Here is a 26,641-nt window from a genome sequence, read left to right on the forward strand (position 1 = left end):
TTGCCCTATCCCGCAATACATTCTGTACTTACCGGACTGCTAAAAGATGGACACTTTCATTAATATTCTGAGATATACTGTATATGTATATTGTGTGCGTGTCTGCGTGATTTTTATCCTTATTAATGTGATTACATGCAGGCACGGTTGATCACTACCTCTCAAACCAGAGAGTATACACTTCCGCCGATCTTGATGGAAGAATACTATTCTCTGCTAGATACTCTTTGATTCTCTGATCTTCCCCAGTTTCTAAATAATTGTACTCAACATATGGCAGAATGTTCGTAATAACGTACTTGCTCCTAGGAGAAAACATCGACTACGCTCAGACGGGAAGATATCAAGTCTACTACCCTTATGTATGGCCATTACTAAAACACAGGGGAAAATTCTTGAAAAAGTGGGTGCCTACCTACCCGCACTAGAGTAGAACGCAGCCCGGAAGGCGGTTTGAAGGGGGTTGCGCAGTAACATTCGCGCGCTTTGTAGTATGACGTGTTTTCCGCTGAGCCAATAGAATCCTTTCAGTAAGAGGTGCCTGTTTGTGCGGGTCACGAGTGAATGTTTCGAGTTTTATTTGTAAATATCATAATCAACGAATTTAGGGAACTATTTGCGTGTGCACGGTAGATCCAGGAAGAGCAAAAAGACAAGTATTCTGTCGACAAGCGAGGGAAATAATATTTAAGGTGTATTTGTATTTTGTAAGCATGCAGCAGCAGGCGTTCATAGGCGGAGAAGGTGAGAAACGCTATGTTGCCACGCTTCAAAAGAAGACAGCACTCGCGTGTGGTGTCGGCCTGCAAACAGTACAGAGGATAAAACAAGCTTCGGAAATAAAAATAATGCGGTATTCAGGTAGTCAGAGAAGAACCGTTAGAGGAAGAAGCCAGTGACCTCGATGATTTCAATAAAAATGTTCTGCGTACAACAATATTTGATATGTATAGAAACGGCGAATATCCTACGGCATTAAAACTGGACCGTCCATTTACCTTCCTTATTATCTCGAAAATTTTCCTCAACACATTCGAGGGGTTTGATGTTAAAAATTAATTTGGACTTTCAGGAAACGTTTAAACCCACGAAAAATATAGGTCATCGCTTTGGAATTCAAGATATAACTGGATGAAAAAATGTTTACACATACATGCTGTTATGGGTAGCCAAATTGGCATCACCATACCTCATACGTCTGTCGCTCTCTGCGCAACGAAACCGCCTTTCGGGCTGCGTTCTACTCTAGTAGCCTATTCAGCCACGGCCACTTAATTGTATGTTGCACTATCTCGGGCAATATCATTTGAAAATGTTCAGATCCAGAATGGTCGAGCATAGTGAATATTGTATGGAAAGAAGTGTTATAAACTACATTCACGAATGAATCAATTACGTGTCGGTATTACATGTTCATAAAGCTACTGAAAAGGGTAGGCAAAACAATATGACTACAACAGGCATATCAAGACGAGTTGTTCTTTTTCTACAGATTTTCCCCTCACATCTGTGGGGTAGCGGGTGCGAACTCTGTCGTACATGTAGATTTGGCCCTGTTTTGCGGCAGGATGCCCTTACTGGCGCCAACCCTATATGGAGGGATGTAATCACTTTTGCGTGTTTCTGTGGGGGTTGGTAGTGTGTTGTGTGACTATGAAGAGGAAAGTGTTGGGACAAACACAAACACCCAGTCCCCGGGCCAGAAGAATTAATCAGAGGTGATTAAAATCCCCGACCCGACCGGGAATCGAACCGGATCCCTCTGAACCGAAGGCCTCAACGCTGACCATTCAGCCAATGAGTCGGACCATATGAAGACGAGTTATCTGATCTATTTATAACGAATACAGCGCAACAGTACGGGTCCTTTATATATTATTATTTTACAAAAATGAAAATTATAAAACCTTATCCGAAACTGAAAAATTAAATAAAGTGTCAGTAACTACATTACTGCTGTGTTCATAAGTTGGAGACAGTATTTTTCATTTAAACAACCCTGAAATAGGTTTCTAAAACGTAAAACAGCTAACTAATGTAATTAGGCTAACAGTGTAATTATTAGATGGAATACATGTTGTATTCTTATTTTGATTTCTTGTCAATATTTCTTTCAAGAATTTTTCCCAACCGCTCAATGAACACCTCATAACAACAAATTGAAAAATAATTGAAATATTTGTAATATTACTTATCTAATAAACAACTATTTGAGCCTTATATTACATGTGTTATTATTTTTGGACTAAAAAATAAGTAATGACAATTGAGGGCGAGAATTGAGGAAACTTGTTTTGATTTTAACATGCGAGTTCTAATAATTTTTAAATACTATCAAACAAAATAACTATGTTTGAAATCAATTGTTGATGTGAGGAGAAATGACAGCGTTTTTTAAATAATAATTTCGTGTGGTTATTTCTAGCCGAGTGCAGCCCTTGTACGGCAGACCCTCCGATGAGGGTGGGCGGCATCTGCCATGTGTAGGTAACTGGGTGTTATTGTGGTGGAGGATAGTGTTGTGTGGTGTGTGAGTTTCAGGGATGTTGGGGACGGCACAAACACCCACCCCCAACCGTTGGAATTAACCAATGAAGGTTAAAATCTCCGTCCCGGCCGGGAATCGAACCCGAGACCCTCTGAACCGAAGCCCAGTACGCTGACCATTCAGCCAACGAGTCGGACAGCGTTTTGTTACCGAATGCTAATTGATACAAACTCAGTATTTAAAGTAAACTTGTTTGTTTACTGGTGAAACAACATCTCGATGGTAGCTCATTATGTAAAATATATACGGAAGACAATACTAATTTACTATCTCTGTTTACATCATATACCTCAGAAATTCAGAAACACAACAGAGCGCGGTGATCATTGCTAACGGCGCGATAAGCGAAACATGGTCGTTCAAGTTCAAATTTACAATCGACCATTGTTGCCAAGATAAGTCCAACAGTCTCCCCAGCCTACCATTAAGGGCGTCCAACAGAACAGCCGAGGAGGACACACGAAAACCACTTCAGTCATTCAAAAACCACAAGAAATACAATAAGAAAAATTGTACAAATACATATATAAGAAAGTCGCTGTCCCAACACCTGTCATATGACCAGGATCAGAGGGGACATTTGATAGGTATCTAAACATCGGACGAGAGCTCTCTAGCATTTGCAAGTATTTGAGGATCGAAACTCACCTGATATCTATAACACCTTCTCCACTCGCATTCTCCTCCGGTTTCTTACACAGATAGTAAGGTGTACAGGTGCAGTCTTCATCTTGAGCGCTGGCAATCCCAATGACCACCAGCAGTATTACTCCCCACATGGTGACTGGAAAGTACAGGAATGTCATTTATTATTCACCAGAAACCAACGCAACGTTACATTTCCTAAATTTAGACAAAGTACAAGATTTTCATTAAATCCATTAGGTCCCGTTTTATAAGACGAAAGACCTGGAAACGTGATCATCCATAGGACCGGAACCCAGATCTTCCGCTCTCTAGATTAGGACTGTAGGATAATGACAAATACACCTAGTGGCCAAAAGTCCCGGCAAGGGGTGTCCCGTTAGAACATGTGCCTTTTATGATCCCTGAGTGCTGCGGCTAGCTGCGGCGTAGCTGAGCAGTCTTTCAGAGAGACCACTATCTCGAAGATGGCAACACTCCACGAGTTAACTGACTCTGAAGGTGGGATGATCATCGGCGCACGGCGCGCGGTCATAGCATTGCGGAGATTACACGCGAATTCGAGTTTCCGAAGTCAACAGTGTCGAGGGTCGATCTTCAATATCGCAGAGAGAATGTTACCAACCTCGTAAACCGCCGTACGGGAAGACCACAGTGTTTAACGAACGGACATCACGTCGCCTCCGCTGAACCGAACTGGGCGTTCAACCGTCCAGTTAAATGTTGGGAGTCAGGAAACCATTTCTACCAGGACTCTATGGAGGCAACTGCACAACATAGATTTCACCAGCCGATGATCAACTCGTGTCCCTTTGCTGACACCTCGACACAGAGCTCGACGACGTGCATTGGCCCGCGAACATCGGCAATGGACCATGGAACAGTGGTGGCGTGTGGTATGGTCCGATGAATCCCAGTTCCAGTTGTATAGAGCTGATGGGCGCGTGACAGTGTGGCCTATGCCCCATGAGGCTATGGATACTGCGTGTCAACAAGGTTGTGTCCAGGTGGGAGGTGGCTCATTTCTAATCTGGGAGACGTTATCATGGTTGCATTTAAGCCCCATTATCCGCCTGCAGGGAGCGCTGACAGGTGCACGTTATGTGGACATTCTTTCAGAACATCTGCATCCCTTTCTGGCCCCAGAGTACCCTGATGGAGATGTCATATTTCAACAGGACAATGCGCCATGTCACCAGTCTGTGGTGTCATGCAGGTGGTTGGAGCAGCACTCCAGTGAAGTTATGACCATGAATTGGCCCTCCAGGTCTGTGGCGGTAATGTTCGGGTCCTTCATAGATAACGGACATTATAAATTTCGCCATTAATGCTTTCAAGGCCCGTACTTATAGACATGATGCTGTATAGACTTTTGGGCTTATGCCGTGTCAAGAAAATAAGGTGAAATTCTTAACGTTTCGCAGGAAACTGTGCTCTGCGTCCTCAGAAGAAATCTCGACTGACCACGAGAAAGGCTTCTTAAACAACGACCCTTTGAAATTTTGAACGATATACTAGAAGTGGAAATGGTACGTTCATTCACCACCAGATGGCCCCCAGGACGTTGGCACAACGCCAGCGTTCGAAGCGGAAGCTGACCGAACCCACAACCAGACGAAGCGGTTCGCATAACGTGTTTTGCGTAACATATGACATAGTCAGGTGTAATATATAGACATAAGCCTGGAATAAAACATCTGGCGACGAGGAAGGTACGAATTTGAAAAAACCCCGAGACGAAATAACAATAGTGAAGGAGGCAGGGAAGGGAACTACCTACGTAAATTTTTAATGGCTGGCAACCAGGTATTAATTGATAGCTGGTGTTCCTGTTGAAATTGTTAGGATTTCTACGTATTTCCACAGCTTCCCGTATAATCCTGGACCCAGTGTCTAGTGTGGGTAAGAGCTCGAGTATCTTGGAACATGACATCATGACCCGATGGTAGAGCGTGCTCAGCTATTGCCGATTTGTCTGGCTGGTTGAGACGAATATTACGTTCATGTTCCTTGATACGGGTACCAATGGACCGGCATGTTTGGCCGATGTATACCTTACCACACGTACAGGGAATTTCGTATACCACAGGATGTAAAAGGGGGACAATTTGTCCTTGGTTTTACTCAGACTGTGAGCAATTTTAGTGGCGGTGCCAAACACGGTTTTTATATTGTGTTTGCGGAGGACCTTGGCAATTCGATCTGTGGTGTTGTGAATGTAAGGCAAGTAGGCAGTTTCCTTCACTTCCTCCTTCTGTGAGCTTTGCTTGGTCGTTTCTCTGGGATGCAGATTCATAGAGCCCGAAGGATGACGTCAAAATCCTTTTAGGCGATTTCAATGCACAAATCGGTCGAGAAAAGGAACATAGGAAAACTGTCGGACTCTACCCGGCGCACAAATTTATCAACAATAATGGTTCAAGACACATTGAAGTATGTAAACAGTGCAACTTTAAAATCATGTCCACATCCCACAGGAAACATCCCGAGAAACAAAAAAACTGGAGGTCCCTCATTGAATCCATTGGCGAATGTCTGAGTGATCATGTAGCTATCTCATATCCACTACAGAAAGAGATACACGCTGTGCAAGTGAGAAGAGGAGCAACCATCGACTTTGATCACTATCTGCCAAGAGTTAAAATTTACTCCAAGAAAATACCACCCCGAAAAAATCCAACAACAGAAATGTGACCGATCTAAAAGAAGCATGGGAAAATCAACCAGCGAAAACATGGGATGAATCCCACACCAAAATTATACAGAAGGCACGAGAAATGGTACCCTTAAAAAGGAATACAAAACACCCCTGGTGGAACTCAACATGCGACCAAGCCCTAGAGATAAGAAAATTTGCATTTCAGAAATACAACAGCAGATAAACCCAGAAAACTCAACAAGAATTTTATGAGACCAGAAAACAAGTATCCATAACGATCAGGCAAGAAAAAAGAAAACACCTGGACTCAATTGAAGGAAACTTGAAAAACCACGACACAAGCGGTTTCTACAGAATATTCACAGAAAAATCCGAGGATTCATTCCACAGAACTTATATTTCAGGAAACAAGGCGGAAAATTGGCGCTTACTAATACTGAAAACTGCTCAAAACTTGCATTATACTTCTCAGTACTTCTTAATTGCCCCGAACCCATTGAAAGACTTCTTGAAGAAGCATCCAGTTTCACTCACCCAGAATCACCCCCCACCAAACCAAGAAGAAATTCAGAGCCACATTGTACGACTCAAGAACAACAGAACCTCAGGAAGAGACGGGAGTGTTGCAGAATTCCGTAAGAATCTTGGTCCAAATTCACTCAAAGAACATACAGAAATCATTCAGAAAATCTGGAAAAACCAAAACCTCCCCGAATACTGGAAATGTGCCTTGATTCACCCACTTCAAAATAAAGGGGAAAAAACTGATGCCAACAGCTATAGGCTATAGGGTAATATCCCTCCTTGAAGTCGGCTACACAATTTTCTCTGCATGCCTGTTAAAAAGAATACAAGAACTACTCGAGCATAAGTTTGGTTAATATCAAGCTGGGTTCCACCCTCACAGATCGTGCACTGAACAGATCTTCAACCACAGAACCGCTCTAAAATTCTGGGCCCTCAGAAACCTCCCAATCATCTGTACCTTCGCAGATTTCAAGAAGGCTTATGATTCAATTGATCTTCAATCTCTGTTCAGCATCCTGAAAGAACAGGGACTAGACTCTAAAACGTTACACTTGACCAAACAGACCCTCAATGACACGAAGTCAAGAGTGAAATTAATGAGACAAATCTCAGACGAATTCCTGATAAAACTGGTGTCCGGCAAGGAGATAGATAATCACTCCTCCTCTTCAACTTAGTCCTAGATAAGACGATAAGGGAATGGGGAAAAGAAAAAAAAATAGCTGGAGTCCAGTAAACATTGAGACAAAGAAAAATAAGCTTCAAATTCCATGCTTAGCCTTCGCGGATGACCCGGCCCTTTTGTCCAGCGATGAAGTCACAGCGATAAAGCAAGTTGAAATTCTCCAAGAATGTGCCAGAAAGGTCGAACTTCACATCTCCTTCCAGAAAACTGTTCTGTACAAAACTAGACATCCATAGTCTCTATACAAAATACGGACAAATCTATTTTTTTTGCTATTTGCTTTACGTCGCACCGACACAGATAGGTCTTATGGCGACGATGGGATAGGGAAGGCCTCGGAATGGGAAGGAAGCGGCCGTGGCCTTAAGGTACAGCCCCAGCATTTGCCTGGTGTGAAAATGGGAAACAACGGAAAACCATCTTCAGCGCTGCCGACAGTGGGATTCGAACCCATTATCTCCCGATTACTGGATACTGGCCGCACTTAAGCGACTGCACCTATCGAGCTCGGTACGAACAAATCAACAGAGACCCTCACTTCAAATACCTGGGCGAAATCCTCGAACCAACCGGACAAGAAAAGTAGCCCAAAACATCCGTGTCCAAAAATCAGAAGAGCATATGGGAGAACAAGAGAAATATACAACAAAAATGTATGTCTCTCAACGTTGATTAAACATTACAATACTGTAATCATATCTGAGGCTTTATATGCAGGGGAAACTAACACTTCATAACAAGGGCGAGCTCGAAAATATCCTAAAAGAAGAGTGAAAACTCACGAGGAAAATGTTAGGACTAAGATACACCGAAGAAGTGTACCGCCTCAAGTCCCAAAAATTCACAGAAACTTATCTAATATTGCGGCAGACCTCAGGAAACGAAGGCTAAAGTTTTATGGACACGTTAAGAGGCTTCAACAAACTAGACTATCCCACCAAATTTTTGTGAAGTTGATAAACTGAAGAATTTCCCTTGGATACAACAAACAAAAGCGGACATGTAGAAAGCACAAATTCAACCTGAAGAAATTTTGAATCGAATTACATATAGAAAGAAAATTGACAAGTGGGAAGTTACTCCAGAGAATGAAGTACCAAAAAGAGCAGGTACCAAGTGGACGGAAGAAAGGAAGAGGCTCTTTAGTGAAGAGATGAAATCATCCTGGATCCTCCGCAAACGAAATCATATATAAAGCTTCGTGTGTTCCGAATCGGACCATTCATGCATAATAACACTAATTGTTCCGGGATATCTGCGGAACAACTGAGGTGAAAGAAGGTGCCGGAATGAATGGGTCTAACTACAAAGTTAATTTAAAATTTTAACAAAGGTTATATTTTCCAGAAAACAATAGAAATTTGATAGCTTTTCACTTTAGGGAAATTACAAAGACGTAGCAATCTTAAAACAAAACTTAGAAGGATCTAAGAATTTTATCTCTCTTGGGCTAAAATCCCCTAGTTTTACAATTTCGAGCTCCTAGCTCAACGCACAAATTTGTTCAAGGGCAGAAATTCCCTAATAACATGGAGCACTTGCTCCCACTTTACAATGTCAAGCCTCCCAGAGGCATTCTCACAACACTAGAAAAGAGCTGACACACTCTCAGTTTTTCAATCCCATTCAAGGCAATATCAGACTTTACAATTACTTGCCATCAAGGCACAACTTACACAAATGAAACGGGGTATCTCGTACCCAACTTACTGGGCCTTAGCAGGAAAAGAACAGGTTAAGTAAATGGCCCGGAACACCAAGTTAAATGGAGGCGTGTACTTGCACTCCTAAATATGCATTCTTAAAACCTAAAAGGCACTAGGCCGATAAAACAGGGGCTATTCCCAAACTACGGAGGTGACTCGTATAAGAATAATTTAAGACATTACAGAAAGGAAGAAAACCAGTTACAAAACGTAGTCACTTCAAACCAAAATGAAGGGGAGCGCGAGAGGGTAAATCACTCTCTATCCCTGAATTACAGTTGCAGATTTTATGAAGTTTTTACATAAGCCGGCAGAAAATTACATTTTTAGAAAAGTAGGTTACATGGTAAAAGTTTCGGAACATTCCCGCGGGTTAAACTGCTGAGCTAGCAGAAATAAAGATGTTAAACGGCCATTACCTTGCTGAAGAATTGCTGCTTGATTAAAGAGGCACAACCCACCTGCTGCTTCACATACACACACTCAGATGTTGATCAAATGGCCAAGAGACGTGAAAATCCGCAGTTTATAAACCCTCGGGGAAAGTTCGAGACCTTTCATGAATAATCAAGCCACACCCTCTCACTTTTATTGGCTACCTTAAAGTTACACATCAAATCGAAGAAGCCGGTGATTGGTTGGAAATTAATTACAGAAATTCTGGATTGGCTAAATTCAAAACTGGCGGAAAGAAAAGATAAATATTGCCAACCCACAAATGAATGAACGAAATTTAGTAAGGAACAAACTTATGAATACAAAATTTCTTCAAATAAAGGTCCTTCACTTCGCACCAGGGTGCATGATCATAGCTTTTTTGTAGTGACCTCTATGAGAGAATGTCCACATTTCTTGGTGAACGGAAAACAAAAACAAGTTGAAATACACACAGTACTGGAAACTTCACCATCACAAAATTAAGGTAGTGACATCTTCTGAGTAAAAGTTTAAGTAGGTCTTGTTCCAAGTTCAGTGTTTCTCCTGTAGAGGATGTTTTAATTGGCACAAGATTTAAATGTGGGGCGTAGAGGTGTACCTCCCGGTACAATAATAATATTATTATTAATAATAATAATAATAATAATAATAATAATAAATGAAAATGAAAACTGGAAAGGCATGGACGGAAGAACGAAAGGAACAACACCGTATACGAATGAAGGAATACTGGACCAACATTAAAGCTCAAGGGAAACAGTTGAAATGACGTGGTCCTTAGTTGGCCGAAACGAAATAATAATAATAATAATAATAATAATAATAATAATAATAATAATAATAATAATAATAATAATAATAATAATAACAGTAATAATCTATATAAATAAAGTTGTAGCGGGTCCGCTGTCTGTAATTTCTTTTGTTTTTGCCAATTTTTCAGATATTTATCCGGTTTAGGTCAACCCAAGACCGAATCGGTGGTTTTTTACTTTTCGTGTCTGTTTGTCTGTTCCACCATCACTTCGAAACGGCTGGATAGATCTCAACCAAACTTCATATTTAGAGTATACTCATCCCGGGGAAGGTTTCGATATGCATATAGTTTTAAAATCTTTGAACAGATGGGGGGTTTATAGGAAAACCAGAACGGTTTTCCTCCAAATCTCCTATACTATTGATTTTCTGTAAACTCCGTGGAGCGTACGTGAAATGTATTTTCATTATAAACAACTTTCGTTATGTTAAAAATTTACCTTACTCTTCACATGACGGAGAAATTTACTATTTTCTGCTGGTATCATGCTCTGCATTGAGTGACCGACAGACCGACAACGAACCTATAGGTTACCATGGCAACGTCTCTGACTGCATGCCAGCAGGGAAGTAACGTATTGCCTTTTTCCTCATCAAGCTTTGAAATTCGTGGTTGTTCCTTGGGTAGAAGGCAAGAGAGGCGTCAATCCGCCTATCTGCGCCCTCGAATAGATTAAGTAATAACACCATTAGTCATCTTCTCATCTGTTTAACTAAGAATCACTGCGCCTAAATTTCTCTTCTGTTACCGCTTTCTTATATCCATAACTCACACCAGCATAATTTATGGAGGGGCATTTGATTTTCAAATACATTCACTTGGCATTTACATATTTGTCGTTATCCGGCTGTCCTGAGTTATAATCCATTTTCAATTAATTTCAACTTTCTTAACTGTATTATTTTCTTCGTTAATTACTCCGTATGTACTCGAGTGCTAGAATCTACTGGATATATTTCCACCAAACTTCAAATTTAGAATCCAGCTGTCCTTGGGTAGGTTTTAGGGCAAATATTGTTTCTAAATCGCTGAACTGACTGGGGGTTTATACGAAACCGAAGCCGTGATTTTGCACTCCCACAAAATATCACAACCAAAATGGATATCTACCTGCCTTAATGGAAATTAATTTCTAACCCTTTTTTCTCATGTGCATCATTTCGATACGAGGGTTAATAAGGGAGATTTCATTAACGGACCGTTTTTTGGTTCAAGTCCCATCGGACTTAACTCAAGAGCAGGTGCGTGTAAAGCGTATTTCTTACAACTTGAAAACTACTGAAGATATTCGAACCAAACTTTATATTTAGCATCCACTTGTCCAGAGGTAGGTTTTAAAGGTCAATAACATTTCATGTTCTCCGAATGGACTGGTGGTTTATAGGGAACCGAAATGGTGATTTTAATCTTCTACAATATATACAGTACAAGACCAACCTGACTGGAAATCCACCAAACGTGATGGAATTCCATTTCTAAAACTTTTTTTCATGTGCATTTTTTCGTCAGGAGGATTAATAAGCGATATATCACGAATGGCCAGTTTTGCGGGTTAAGTCCAGCGGACATAGTCCAAAAGACGTTGTACGTGGAACAGATTCCTTTTCTATCTATATAAATAAAATCGTAAGGACTGTGTGCCTCTACATTGATTATTTTGGCAAAATTTTCGCACAGCTACCCGTTTAAGGGGTAATAATGACCATCCGCATAATTTTGATGGTTTATGTACCGTGAATTATCACCGGCGAAACCTACAGAAGGTGCGGCCTCCCTAGGATCTGGACCTTACGAGAATATAGTACCACCCAGAGGGCAAGAACACAGATAGCCGAGGAAATCAGGTTAACAAAGTTTATTAAACAAACAGGTAAACACCAAGAAAAGTAAAAATTGATTAAAGTATTTAAACACCAACATCACTCAGGTTCCTCCGACACGTGCCCTATTGTAATTTACAGGGATCCAGCCCCTGTTCACAGTTCATCACCAAAAAACAGTGTAAAGGGCAATTCTGGATAAGACTTATTGATAAAGCGCCACCTCAGGTGGCTCAAAGGAGGAGCGCAATTTTCCCTTAACATGACATACCATGATACCATATACATATATATACTTTCAACCACTAAGGGCACAAGCGCCCAATAAGTTAAGTTGCAGTAAGACTGCAATAAACGATCCCAAGAGGTTCACACATACCTTACGATTTAGAGGCAACTCTGCTTTTATAACAACTCGAAACAACTCTAGCGCCTATTCAGTGGTTTACAATCAAATAATGTCCTCCCATCGTTTGTGATCGTTAAGCAAGTTCAGGGTGCTTACCTCCCATACCCCCTAGCGGTCCGGGGTTCGAAGGCGGTGCGTGAGATGCTCAAGTCAGAGAGCGAGGCAAGGATGACACTTGCTCCCAGCCAGGACTTGTGTCTCGGGAACGCAGGATGAGGAGCCATTCGGAACATCTCGGAACACTTCGGCTCTCTTCGGTTCCACGAACTATAACTGAGTGAACTGCTGTCTTCAGTTCACGAACTAGACTGGACTTAGCTAGCATAAGGCGCCATTTCGGACACCAACACTTGATTCACGTGCGTGTGGTAGAAAGTCGCCAACTACAGGTCCACTTTGACAGGTCTACAGGTTGCTCTGGCGTGAAGCTTTGTACCTTGTGTTCTTCTGTTACTCCTGTGTGTTGTAGATTAGTGGGTGCATTCTTACGTTTTCGTGTGATGAAGAGTGCCGTAGTGAGTTGAAGGTATTATTACTGAAGGGGTGGATAGGCGTAATTATCTTGGTTTGTGTTCGGGTTCTCTAGGCATTTTAAAGTTTTCCTGTGATTTATATTATAAGAGTGTCGTAGTCAGTTGAAGATATTATTACTGAACGGGTGGATAGTCGTAATTTATCGTGCAATAATGGATAGGTATAATTGCAATTTCTGCAGTGAGTCATTTAGTGTACATAAAACTTACTGAGGCACATCAGTACCAAACATCGTGGCAATCAGAGTGAGAGTTTTAAGTGCTACTTATGTGATTACTCCACTGCAAGTCGTGACGCACAGTATAAACTTAAAGTATGTCACCTGGACTCATAATTCTTCTGCTTTGCTCGAGACAAAACAGTGTAAGTAAATTCCAATACTGTAAAATATCACGTTAGGTTTAACATTCAGTTGTCAACAAGTATTCTTAATCTTCTTATCTTGGATGAATTACATAATTTGTAAGTTGACAATGGCGTAATACTTGCAGGCATACGTTAGATTCTATTTTGTTGTTTTTTGTTTGTTGTAGGTGTGATCAGTGGGTGATTTTGATAACATTTACAAGAAAGAAGGATCTATCTACTTCAATACCACATACATGATATGTTGAGATCACTTCAATCCACAGATTTTAGGAATCCTCGGCTCTATAGTCAGGGGTAAGTTATGAATCAATCAATCACTACTGAACTGCATTTAGGGCAGTTGCCCAAGTGGCATATTCCCTATTTGTTGTTTTCCTAGCCTTTTCTTAAATGATTGCAAAAACATTGGAAATTTATTGAACATCTCCCTTCGTAAGATATTCCAATTCCTACCTCCTCTTCTCATAAACAAATATTTGCCCCCATTTTTACTCTTGCATTCCAGCTTTATCTTCATTTTGTGATCTTCCCTACTGTTAGACACCACTCAAACTTATTTGTCTACTAATGTCATTCCACGCCATCTCTCTGCTGACAGCTCAGAACGTACCACTTAGTCGAGCAGCTCGTCTCCTTTCTCTCATGTTTTCCCAGCTCAAACTTTGCAACATTTTTATCAAGCTACTCTTTTGTCGGAAATCACCCAGAAGAAATCGAGCTGCTTTTCTTTGGATTTTTTCCAGCTCTTGAATCAAGTAATCCTGTTAAGGGTCCCATACGCTGCATCCATACTGTAGTAGGTGTCTTACCAGAGACCTATGCCCTATCCTTTACATCCTTACTACAACCCCTAAAACCCCTCATAACCATGTGCAGAGATCTGTACCCTTTATTTACAATATATTTATGTGATTACCCAAATGAAGATCTTTCCTTATATTAACACTTAGGTACTTACAATGATCCCCCAAAGGAACTTTGACCCCATCAATGCAATAATTAAAACAGAGAGGACTTTTCCTATTTGTGAAACTCACAACCTGACTTTTAACCATGTTTATCATCATACCGTTGCCTACGGTCCATCTCACAACATTATATAGGTTATTTTGCAGTTGCTCACAAGCTTGTAACTTATTTATTACCATTGGCATATACAGAGGGCTACCAAGGCTATCAGTGAAGCCCAAATCTCCATTGAGAATGATGGAAGTCTAAAGCACATTGTAGTGTATGCATCTGAAACATTGTTCCATTTACAAAACTTGAAAGCAGTGAGAAAAAACATCGCATATATTTCTGAGAGTAAGGCATCGGAGACTGATATTGCAGCCCAGGCTCTTGCCCCTTTCCCCTCAACTCGCCACACGCAGCTTGCTGCTGGATATCGGATAGGAGCTAGGACCGGTGGAGGATAGGTGTGCTAGGCTTCGGTCCGTCAGTTCGCCACTGCTAACTATCAACCATGCGTTATTCATCGTATATACTTCCTCACCTCATACTTCTGAATGATATAGGTAAGAGAGTGTGGGAATTCCTCACTCCCGTTTACTCCTTGTAGGAAGAGACTGCAGGGCTGCTGTTAGATGAGCAATATCGTTTTATTTTCATTGGTAGATCTGTTAAAATGAAATGCCACCTTTCAGGTTTAGCGTTTTCTTTTGTTGGTTGGAATCCAACCCATGCTCATGGGTCGGACACCACCACTGATCTCCCGAGGAAACTAATTAACCAGTGAACGATGGGTACTGCTGCTGTAAAATAATAATAAAAATAATAATGGGACCGGGAGAGTTGGCCGTGTGGTTAGGAGCGTGCAGCTGTGAGCTTGCATCCGGGAGATAGTGGGTTCGAACCCCACTGTTGGTAGCCCTGAAGATGGCTTTCCGTCGTTTCCCATTTTCACACCAGGCAAATGCTGGGGCTGCTTCCTTCTCTTTCCTAGGCCTTTCCCATCCCATCGTCGCCATAAGACCTATCTGTGTCGGTGCGACGTAAAGCAAAATAGAAAAAAAAATGGGGCATGGCAACTATACAGGCTTGGTGTTGACCTAATGGGGATAAAATGAATGGCAAAGACATCATACATACCCAGTCCCCAAGCCAGGGGAATTAACAGTATAAGGGGGTTGATTCTGGAAACTGAACTGGGGCCAGCAGACCAAAGGCAAACGTTGTATCCTAGCCACAAAGCCGGACTTTCATTTGCTAAACCTTAGGCTACCATCTCCACTGATCAGGGGTTGAGCATTGGCAGTAGCAGAGTCCGGTGCAATAGCCTGTAAAGCAGCCTTCACAACACAGCAGGCTTCTTCGTTGGCTACTGGCTGCAGCTCAAAACGCTGAAGGCTTGACGTTCACTAAACCAACCATCGAAAAGAGGTAACCTAAGTCTAGTGGTAGCCCATGTCTTAATCTCAGCATACGCCACTGTTTATTAGTCTGTACAGAATAACATCGTCTGCAGAAAGCCGTACCCCTGACTCCACTTTTTTACACATATGAAATGAAATGTCGTATGGCTTTTAGTGCCGGGATATCCCAGGACGGGTTTGGCTCGCCAGGTGCAGGTCTTTCTATTTGACTCCCGTAGGCGACCTGCGTGTCGTAATGAGGATGAAATGATGATGAAGACAACCCATACACCCAGCCCCCGTGCCATTGGAATTAACCAATTAAGGTTAAAATCCCCAACCCAGCCGGGAATCGAACCCGGGACCCTCTGAACCGAAGGCCAGTACGCTGACCGTTCAGCCAACGAGTCGGACTTTACACATAAAAACATAAAGGTCCAATAATACTGCCTTGAGGAATTCCTCTGTTAATTATTACAGGGTCAGATAAAGCTTTGCCTACTCTAATACTCTGTTCTAGAAATATAGCCACCCATTCAGTCCCTTTTTTTTTTGTAGTCCAGTTGCACTCATTTTTGCCAGTAGTCTTCCATGATCTACCCTATCAACTGCCTTACATAGATTAATCGCGATACAGTCCATTTGACCTCCTGAATCCAGGATATCTGCTATATCTTGTTGGAATCCTAGAAGTTGAGCATCAGTGGAATAACCTTTCCTAAACCCAAACTGCCTTCTATCAAACCAGTTATTAATTTTGCAAACATGTCTAATATAATCAGAAATAATGCTTTCCCAAACCTTACATTCAGTGCATATCAAACTGACTGGCCTGTAATTTTCAGTTTTATGAGAGCCTACGTGGCTCAGGCGGCAGCGTGCCGGCCTCTCAACGCTCTCAAAGCAGAGGCGGGACAGGTTTTTCTCCGGGTATTCCAGTTTCCCCCGTCATCTTTCATTTCAGCAACACTCTCCAATATCATTTCATTTCATCTGTCATTCATTAATTATTGCCCCAGATGAGTGCGACAGGCTTAGGCAGCCAGCACAATTCCTATCCTCATCGCTAGATGGGGGCTTCATTCCATTCCTGACCCAGTTGGACGACTGGAAACAGGCTGTGGATTTTCATTCATGTTTTATGATGATAAATAGTTCTTGTGTATAAAACTTTTAACTTCCCATTACTGCTTGAAGACAAAATGAATATTACATACCCATACATACATACATAGCTACAGATGGTTATGCCCTTCAGCATTCAGTCTGCAAGCCTCTGTGAGTCAAGCAATAATAATAATATTATTAATAATAATAAATAATTTAGTATTTCATTGCAGTCAATGGTCATAAGATTAAATTACAGTTCATAATTCTTTTAAGTTACACTAGAATAACATACACATAATTTGAACGTGAATATTTTGCACATTAAAGTATGGTTTCTTTCAATTAATTATTATTATTAATAATATTATATAATGAATGCACCAAACTTAAAAATTCACTACTCATAATGAGGAGTAAATATTACTTGCAGCAGAAACATGTCAGCGATTATTTTCTCTTAAGACAGGTAAGAGTGCTATACCTATCACAAGCTCTACCGCGTGGAGCGCAGATACACTGCGTACTTGGCCCGTGGTAACTGAATGCTGAAACCTGTCCTCACTTTGTCATTCCGACAAGATTTTGCTTTTTACTATCTTTACAGAGGGTTGTTCCTAGGCATTCCCTTGTTGCTTTTACTACCGCATCACTGTGTGCCACCCATTCTCTTTCTATATCGTACGCCTGTTTCCTGGACTGCATTACTTCCATAGGTCCGAGGCTTGCTTGAAGTGTTCCGAGCTTGGTCTACTTCCCCTGTGGTTGAGGGTGGTAGAATAGCAAACCCGGTATCCCCTGCCTGTCATAAGAGGTGACTAAAAGGGGCCCCAGGGGCTCTGAACTTTGGAGCGTGGGTTCGTGACCAAGGGGCCCTTAGCTGAGTCCTGGAATTGCTTCCACTTACTTGTGCCAGGCTCCTCACTTTCATCTATCCTATCTGACCTCCCTTGATCAACTCTTGTTCTTTTCCGACCCCAGCGGCAATAGGCTCTATGTATGGAGGCTTAGGACATTTTTCACGTTTATGTTCTTCATGGCCCTTGTCTTCATTTGGCTGATACCTTCATTTTTTGAAGTGTTGGACCCCTTCCATTTTTTCTCTCTGATTAGTCTTAAATAGAGGATGGTTACCCACTTGTACTTCCTCTTAAAACAATAATCACTACCACCACCACCACTGTGTCCGGCTCCATGGCTAAATGGTTAGCGTGATGGCCTCTGGTTACAGGGGTCCTGGGTTCAATTTCCAGCAGGGTCAGGAATTTAAACCATCATTGGTTAATTCAGTTTGCACTGGGGCTGGGTGTATGCGTCGTCTTCATCATCATTTCATCCTCATCACGACGCATGGGCCGTCTATGGGTGTCAAATTAAAAGACCTGTGCCTGGCGAGCCAAAGATGTCCCTGGGCACTGCCGGCACTAAAAGCCATATGCCATTTCTATTTACTACCACTCTGTGAAGCAGGATGCTACCTTGCTTCTAGTCCTAGTGAGGACCTCTCCCTTAATGGGTCATAGCCACCTGAGCGCAAAGCAGACCATGACACTGAAAATGTTAGGGTATCTTGAGTCTGAGGACCAGGTTATAGGCCACTCAGCCGTTACCTGTGGTTCTTGAAGTATGAGGTGACAGCAGTAACCCACACCATGAACCACAAAAATTAATAATATAATTATACATCTGGGGCTGTTTCACATCTAGTATGAAATTGAATGGTATTTCACAACAGTTCATTATGTTCTTGTAATTTATATGCTGTTTTATTATAGCCTGCCCGTTTTGCATTTCCTAGTACTAGAACATGGAATTATTCAAAAAGCAATGTGTATAATTAATATGAATATGAACTTTGTTTCAATGAACTTTTTTTTAAAGGCTAAAACCCAACTGTGTGCCAACACAAAATCTTGCCGGCAGCAGCGTGAAGGGCATTTTGAGATCAAGAAAAGGAGGGAGTTCACGCAAGAGGAAGAGAGGAGGAGAAGAAGAATAAATGAAACATCTCCATCCACCAGTACTGCTCAGGTGCAGCCAACAGACAGACTTCTGCAAGGTGTCCTAAAAGTGTTAATAATGATGTTATACAAATTGAAGGGTGAGGTGTGCAGGTTAGAGAAAAGTAAAGCCTTAATTGCAGCTCATACTGAAAGGATTTTTTTAAGGGTCAGGTGAAAAACTTTGTTCGTAAGAGCAAAGGAAGGCGATTCATTGACAGCGATAAAACTGTTGCTGTTGCAATATATATTGTTCTTCTAAAGCATACCAGTTCACCCTTGTCTCGGGAGCGCATCGTGTATAACCACCCGGAACGTTTCTGCTCTCTTTGATTCCACGAAGTATACACTGCGTACGTCAGTTGTTGCGGTGGGTGTGGCACTTGAGGGCTGCTTAGCACGCCACGTTTAAGTATGAATTTCCTTCATTCTTAAGGAATAGCACAAATAAAATCTGTCCCCCACCCCAGAAACTGCACATATTTATCATGGACTTGAGTTCCAGTTGTCAGTTCGAAAAACCCCACTGAAGAAAAATGATTCCAGATGACATACTTCAAGTTTATACTCTATGTATGAATTTGAGTTTTTAAATTCACAAATCACACACTTCACTAACTTAATTACCGGTCTATTAGTAGCTAATTGAGAACTATTTTTGGAGTACAATCCTGCCAATAATTATAATATAAATATTGCTATTTATCACCTTCTACTGTCTTTAGAAGACCCATGATTAATCACTGCCGTTCAGATTTAGGTAACTAATTTTATTGCAATGTCTTGCTCTTCTGTGGCTGTGGGCTTTGCAATGGATAACGGCATCTTTTTATGAGGTTTCTTGGTTGGCTTAAATCTTTCTGAGGTTCAAATTTAGATTTTTTTGCTGGTGAAACTGGAGGTAGCGAAGGTGCAGATTTGTGGGCCCGAATGTTTGGCAATAAATTTTGCAGACATTTATCACTAATGTTGAACTCTTCATCGGGTTCAGCCTCGTCTAGGATGTGCCTGAATTTATCCAGTAACATTTCTCGCCTCTTCGCTTTACTGTCACATGCCTTTGCTGCTCCAGGGCATTGTAGTTCTTGGATTATTGCACGTTGTTTTCGATCTGTAGTGGATGCCTCGTGGATGATTAAATTATTGTCTGTAGATTCAGCTGCACTCGAAGGCTCTCTTCTTGCTATTCAGCATATCATATGAATGTGTTTACACATGTTGAACTTGATTGATGAATCTGGACAGCTGCAAGTGAATGCGTGGAGGCATGTCTCGCACTCGGTACAAAGCAATTCGCACTTGCACAAGCTTTCACTCATTCGCCTTATTTCGTAGAGTTTGTTGGAATGTTTTGACTGCACTATCCACACATTATTGTCATATATTGCATCTTCAGGGTCTAGCTGAAATGACGATTTGTGGCGTTGCCTTATTGCCGAAAGCTTTGAGGTCACTTTACCTTTATTGAGATGAATAAGTCTATCATAGAGTTTGTCCCTTAGATACCTCATTAGAGCATGGATGGCAATACCTAACCGTTTGGGCTTGTTTCCCTTTAGATATATATGTTTGATCACTCCATGCATTCTCTCCAAGTGCATGTCTGTATTGAGACCTGAGTGTTGACGATAACAATACGCCCAGCTTGGAGCAGATGCCCGATAATTATTTTCAAAATATATACCAAATTCTAAGGTGTCTGGGTCTTATTTCAGAAGCCGTAGAGCCTCGTCAAACATCTTTCGAAAGGCCTCTTCATCTCTCTCCTGCATTAGCGTTCTAATGATTTTATAGATTTCGGCTTGTTTTTCACGTCCTTTAATCTTGCAAAGATTTTTCCTCCACGCTCGATCTACATGCCATGAGTAGAACAGTCGATGTTGAGGTGGTTTCATAACTTTCAACCAGGCATTATGAAATACTTCTGCCATATCAGACATTAGTACATTTGGTTGAAGTGGAGCACGGAGAGTATCCAGAACAACTGTTAAGAAGATGTCCATAATCGGAAGATCTCCTCTGTTCGAAAACATGAACGAGCGAGGAAATCCTTGAAATAACTCGTCCAACAAAAGAAGAGTTGTCAATTCAAATCCGTAAGAATTAAGCCCATGTGTGCTGTCCATGAAAATACAATTATTTCCATAATCACGTAACATTTCAATCTGCACCTCATTCATTACAATTAAGACAAAGTCTTCTTCGCGCAGCTGAGGATGGGCCTCCAAACTAACTCCCTGAGGTTTGTAGAACCGAACTACAGAATCTATTTCTTGCATTTCTTTCACCCAAGAGTCCACACACTCGTGCTGTCATTCGCATGTCTAACTGCCTCGGCTTTAAAGTTATAATCTCTCGCTATGTTGTGAAGATCATTATTTGATATTAAATCGCTGCGCTCTAATTCGCTGCTTTTAATTGAAGACCTAACAGAGTCTAAAATGGAGTCAAAGGGAATCTGCAGTGATATTTTCCTTGCAATTTCGTCCCGTTCTGATTTTGAAAGTCTTAACCGGCCTAGCTCAGCCTGATGACCTACATGCGTTTTGCAGAATGAAACCTCAACTTTGCCAGAAGGATGACATGTGACATCCATGCTGGCTGGGCAGTATCCATCAATTTTGATACTTCCCAATATTTTCTGGTAGCGCTCGTTTTGCCCTCTTGATTTATGAACACCATTACGATGACAGTGGAATGACAATTTTGAACAATTATCTGCAGTTCTAACCCAATGTCCCCTGCTTCATACAAACTCGCATAGATCTTTTTCGACCTCAGATTTCCAGTTATAGAAATCACTCTCACAAGAAAATTCCACAGTTTCATTAACTACATCTATATCATGTTGCGACGAGTAATGCCGAAGCATCTCGCTTCGTGATGCACAGTCATATTTACATAATGGGGAAAGTATTTTTGACTCAAATTTTGCGGAAACCTTTTCATGCATGCTGAATGTATGCCAGTTAAGATTGTCACGTCTTGCAGTGGAGAAATCACACAAGTTGCACTTGAAACTCTCATTTTGGTTGCCACGGTGTTTGGTACTGATGTGCCTCAGTAAGTTTTTATGTACACTAAATGACTCACTGCAGAAATTACAATTATACCTATCCATTTTGATTACGACTATCCACCCGTTCAGTAATAATATCTTCAACTGACTACGACACTCTTATAAATTACAGGAAAACTTTAAAATGCCTAGAGGACCTGAAGACAAACACAAGATAATTACGCCTATCCACCCCTTCAGTATTAATACCTTCAACTCACTACGGCACTCTTAGATGATGACGATGCTTGTTGTTTAAAGGAGCCTAACATCGAGGTCATAGGCCCCCGGCACTCTTAATCACAGGAAAACTTTAATAAAGCCTAGAAAACATGAACACAGACACATCACAACTGTGCGTGAACCTTCTCCTGCGCATTACTTCGCAGTGGCGCCTTATGCTAGCCAAGTCTATCCTGGTTCGTGCTGTACCGAAGAGAGCTGAAACAATCCAAGTGGCTCCACGCACTGCGTGATGTACCGAAGAGAGCTGAAACGTTCCGAGCGGCTCCACACGCCGTGTTCTCGAGGCAAAAGTGTCACTCCCTCTTGTATGTGTAAATTGTAGAGATGTGTTCATTTATAAAGAATTAAATGTTTTAATTAAATATTATCTGAATGAAGAAAATGAAAGAAGGAATGGGAATTGAGATAGAAACATTAAAGCAAAGAAGATCATGCATATGTAAATAATTGCATAAAAAATATTTGGCTCGACGAAAATGAATCATTCAGGACGTTGTTTTATATATAGAGTTATTCAGCTGAATGTACATATGTGTGAGACTAACACATCACACTTTGCAGAGTTCTTTAAAAGTACTTTCAGTAATCACACTTACTGTACATTTTCGTGGTGGCTGTATGTTCAAAGATATTGGTACAAAGGTGTTTCTTTTTTAAAATAATGTAACATTTAATATCGCCATAGATAACAAGTAAATGAAAAAGATATTTGCGACTGGTTTCCTTCCCTATCCAAATTCATTGAAACTATATCTTGCGCACCTGAACATTAGTGCTCCGGGTCACCACTTGTATCGCAAACATCTGTGCGCAGAATGACTGTCACTGGGGTGATGTTGATTATTACATAATCTGCAGATTTCATTCTACAAAACTTTTAAGGTTTTTATTTACATTTTTCTTTTGGGTTTGTCATAGTTATTGTGATCTTGCGTTCTGAGATTCTATTCTGCAGATCTCTATCTTTTTGGTCGCTGCAGACCTCGTGTTTTAATTTACATATTGCTTGTTCCGTGTGTATCTTTACTATGTGCGAGAGCGGAGATTGACACCGATCTGTGTAAATTATGTGTGTACCTGTGACCTTGATTTGAGACCCTGTTTAATTCTCTTCGAGTCTACGACTGGCTGAGCTTGTAATACCAATATAAATGGTCCATTATTGGACATTATAAATTTTGATATGTTTTGACACTAATGATACACATCTCATGTTCACCAAAAGAGAAGTGATATGAGTATGGAATGTATCATGCGTTATATGTGTGTGGATCATTATTGTATTTGGGGTGAGCCTGGGTTGCTGCGCGGCCATCCGACATTGTGATATGTGTATCTTGTTCAAGCTCACAAGCCTCTGGTTTTATTTGTCAAGCAGTGCGACCATTCTCGTATCCTATCTTGACCCCTATACTTATTTGGATTTGCTCATATTGGTCTCTAGGTTGTGTGTGCGTGTGACTGTGCATTGATGGATGAGATTTGTGTTGGTTTCCGCATCTCGCGAATATATTTTTTGTGCCTTCCTTATTTTCTTTATTGCATTTCTTTTCGGCTTGTTTTTAAAATATTTTCTTTCAGTTAACATGTTTCATTGTTTGAGATATTGATTGATCTCGGTAACTATGGCTACCTATCATCTTCCTACTTTTTTTCCTTTTTTTTTTTTCGGCCGGAGTTTTGCTTCTCGATGCCTTTCTGATAGCTGGGGATGTGAGTCTCAATGGAGCTATTGTTATAGTGGCCTGTGTCTTTTGAATGGACGTGGCTGTTGAGGCCTATCATTGCTGTATGCTCCATTATGCAATTTTCTGAGTTATGTGTTCTTTTGCACCTGTTCTACTTTTCACAGAGAGAAAGGGGGTGCTTCCTATTTTGACTTCATGTTTCGCGAAAAGGTTTATTTTATTGATGTAAGTCTCACTCATTGCAACGCTTCCATGACAACTCTGTTAGTGTTTGTAAAAGATAACTTTTTCAGAATTGAAAGGAAATTGACTATGCACATGTTATTCCTTGGACAGAATATTTAAATTATTTGTTATTTGTATCCCCAGCTTTTGTTCATTGACTCGTTTAATTTCATTTTTATGTTAATAAAACCTTTTATTGGACCACTTTTCTTTTATTGGGGGTTTTGCCTCTACCATTTCCTCCCTGTAATTTAAGAGGCACGAGTTCAGATCCAGGCAGTTTTCAGCCTGTTCCTGTAGAGTCCACAAGGTAAGTATTCGTGTTGTAGTGAGTACATATTTACTGATCCGTGTAGGTTGGCGGACCTCTCATGGACGGCGTGATCGGGTGGTGCACAAGACTGCCAACTTGTCTACTTGGGAACTAAGACAAGCACAGAATTATGTTTTTGTTTTTTCTTGCTGTACAGAGATTATCCACCGCGGCCATGGAAAAAATCCTCTCAAAGGGAGTGTGGCCCCAAAAGGGTCACTGTTCTCATACAGAGATTGGCCTGGATGTGCAAAACTATGTTACAGTTACTAAATGACGTTTCTTTCTTGGCGTGCGGACAGTATACTCCTTTACAGGGTGTATTTACTTGTGCTTTTATTATGCGCTGGTTGATGACGGTATGTAATTCTTATCATTGCTGGGAATTATTTCACACTCCATCTTACGCTGGCCGGTAGCAATGCTAGTAGCTTCTAAAGCAATGGAGAATGGTGAGTGCTGCTCTTTATTATGTAATAAAAAGTAAATGTACTTCTGGGGGCGTATTGATGTGTTTCTGGACATCGCAATTATCACATCTGTTCTCTGAAAGGAATTCCACATAACATTTGCATAATTTCTACTTCCTTATAATGTTATCACGCTTGCAATACGCAGAGTATATTTTTACCCTCACCCCCTTGATCAATCCTAATTCTTTTGCTCATTTTTTGAAGAATCAAACCACTACTTCCTTTTCCTTCTGATTAGTGTTAAGAAGGGGTGATTGCCCACTTCTACTTGTACTACTTTTTAAAATAATACTTCCAAGGGTGACTTGCCTGTGGTTAGGGGCGCTCAGCTGTGAGCTTGCATTCGGAAGATAGTGGGTTCGATCCCCACTGCCGGCAGCCCTGAAGATGTTTTACCATGGTTTCCCATTTTCACACCAGGCAAATGCTGGGACTCTTCCGCTTCCTTCCCACTCAAAGCGCTTTCCTACCCCATTGTCACTATTAGACCTATCTGTGTTGACGCAATGTAAAGCAACTTGTAAGAAAAACGATTTATGAAGATAAATACCAGCTAATATGCTGGAAAAGGGATCCCATGCGAAGACCATCCTGTTCATAAATGGTATTCGTAAAAGAAAAGTAGTAGTTGTCAATAGGAAATTTAAGGAGTCATAAGAATTCTTTCGATTTTAATCAGTTTGCTATTATTATTGAGATTCAGCTATCAGTATGTTGAAATGCATGTTGGTGATATCGTGGTAATAAATGGAAAAATGAGGTAACTGCAAAATGATTAGAAATTTTTGAATAAATTGCAGTTCTGTAGGTGGGACTGTTCCTAAAACTGATAATGGGCCTCGTACGTACCAGTATGTTTATTTTGTGTATTTTAGGGAGTGCTCTTGCAGTTAGTAGTTTGGGGCTCATGTTAATTTCAATGTCTGCTGTTCATGTAACAAAAACTGAGAATTTTTGAGTGCTGTACAGTAGTATTGCCTTTATGTAAGTTGTCCTTGATTTTTTGTTTTAGGTGGTCAAATTGTGTGTTAGCTACTGATTACATATTTTTATTGTCCTATTGTTTGTGAATATTAAGAAATTTGTGTTAATATATTATTTGATGAAAAAATTAAAATAAAATACATAAAACAAACCAAATTCTTTTTCTTCTCATCCTACTGCTTTTCTCATATATGTGGAGTAGGGGGTGCGACCTGGCTCGCACATGGATTTGGCCCTAATTTACGACTGAGTGCCCTTCTTGACGCCAACTCTATATGGAGGGATGTAATCACCAGCCCTCGGATTTTAGGGAAAGACCTATTTTGTTCTTGAAGGAATGAGTTAAAATGAAGTTGTATTTACACATTTCATGTATTTGTAAGGTTAGAAACTGTGGTCCTATAGTGCCTAAAAATGTCCAAACTGGCGTTAAAACCTATATCTATAACTATAATCTATCAGCTTCATTGTCCGTATTGATGACTTAAGAATACAAGTATGAAGAATGAGATTTCCACCTAATTAATAGCCTACTTTATTACAAAATGTTTAATAAAGTATTGATTAGGTGGAAATCTCATTCTTCATACTTGCTATATCTATAAGTCGTATTTTTATCCCTAAATCGGTTAAAAATGCATTTCAGTATCTTCCGAGAAAATAAAATATTTGCTGACTCGTTTTCGGTATCTTAAACAAAATTACAATCGGGAAGCTGTAAATCACACACCCCGAAATGCCTTACAACCTCCAACACTCCCATAGTTTGCCAAGAGGCAGGAGGCAGTAGCCATTGATCTGCTGGAGAAAAGAACTGCATTTCATTCTGTGAAAACATTTCGGTATCCCCGTTTGTTCAGTGCGTGAATTATGCCGAAAGTGTCAGGTTCCAACTCGTCTTTAATTAAAAGTGGTTACAGGAGTTGTTCCTGTGACGTTTGCAGCAAAGAGGTGAGTAAAGTTGTTTATTTCCCCTTAACGAGTTATTATCAATTAGCAAAATAAGTATGGTATTTTAATTGATACATATTAAAA

General features: G+C 40.7%; 1 protein-coding gene across 1 annotated transcript in view; it reads right to left on the reverse strand.

Moving 5' to 3' along the window:
* LOC136869821 (phenoloxidase-activating factor 2) overlaps window positions 1-26,641 on the reverse strand; it is a 114,162-nt gene that overhangs the window by 26,236 nt on the left and 61,285 nt on the right. The window contains exon 2 of the mRNA XM_067144878.2: window positions 3,197-3,332. Coding sequence (XP_067000979.2) covers window positions 3,197-3,327 — 131 coding nt within the window. The 5' untranslated portion in view covers window positions 3,328-3,332. The remainder of the gene's footprint in view (window positions 1-3,196; window positions 3,333-26,641) is intronic.

This window comes from Anabrus simplex, chromosome 1 (assembly GCF_040414725.1).
Source record: "Anabrus simplex isolate iqAnaSimp1 chromosome 1, ASM4041472v1, whole genome shotgun sequence".
NCBI classification, from domain to species: Eukaryota; Metazoa; Arthropoda; class Insecta; order Orthoptera; family Tettigoniidae; genus Anabrus; species Anabrus simplex.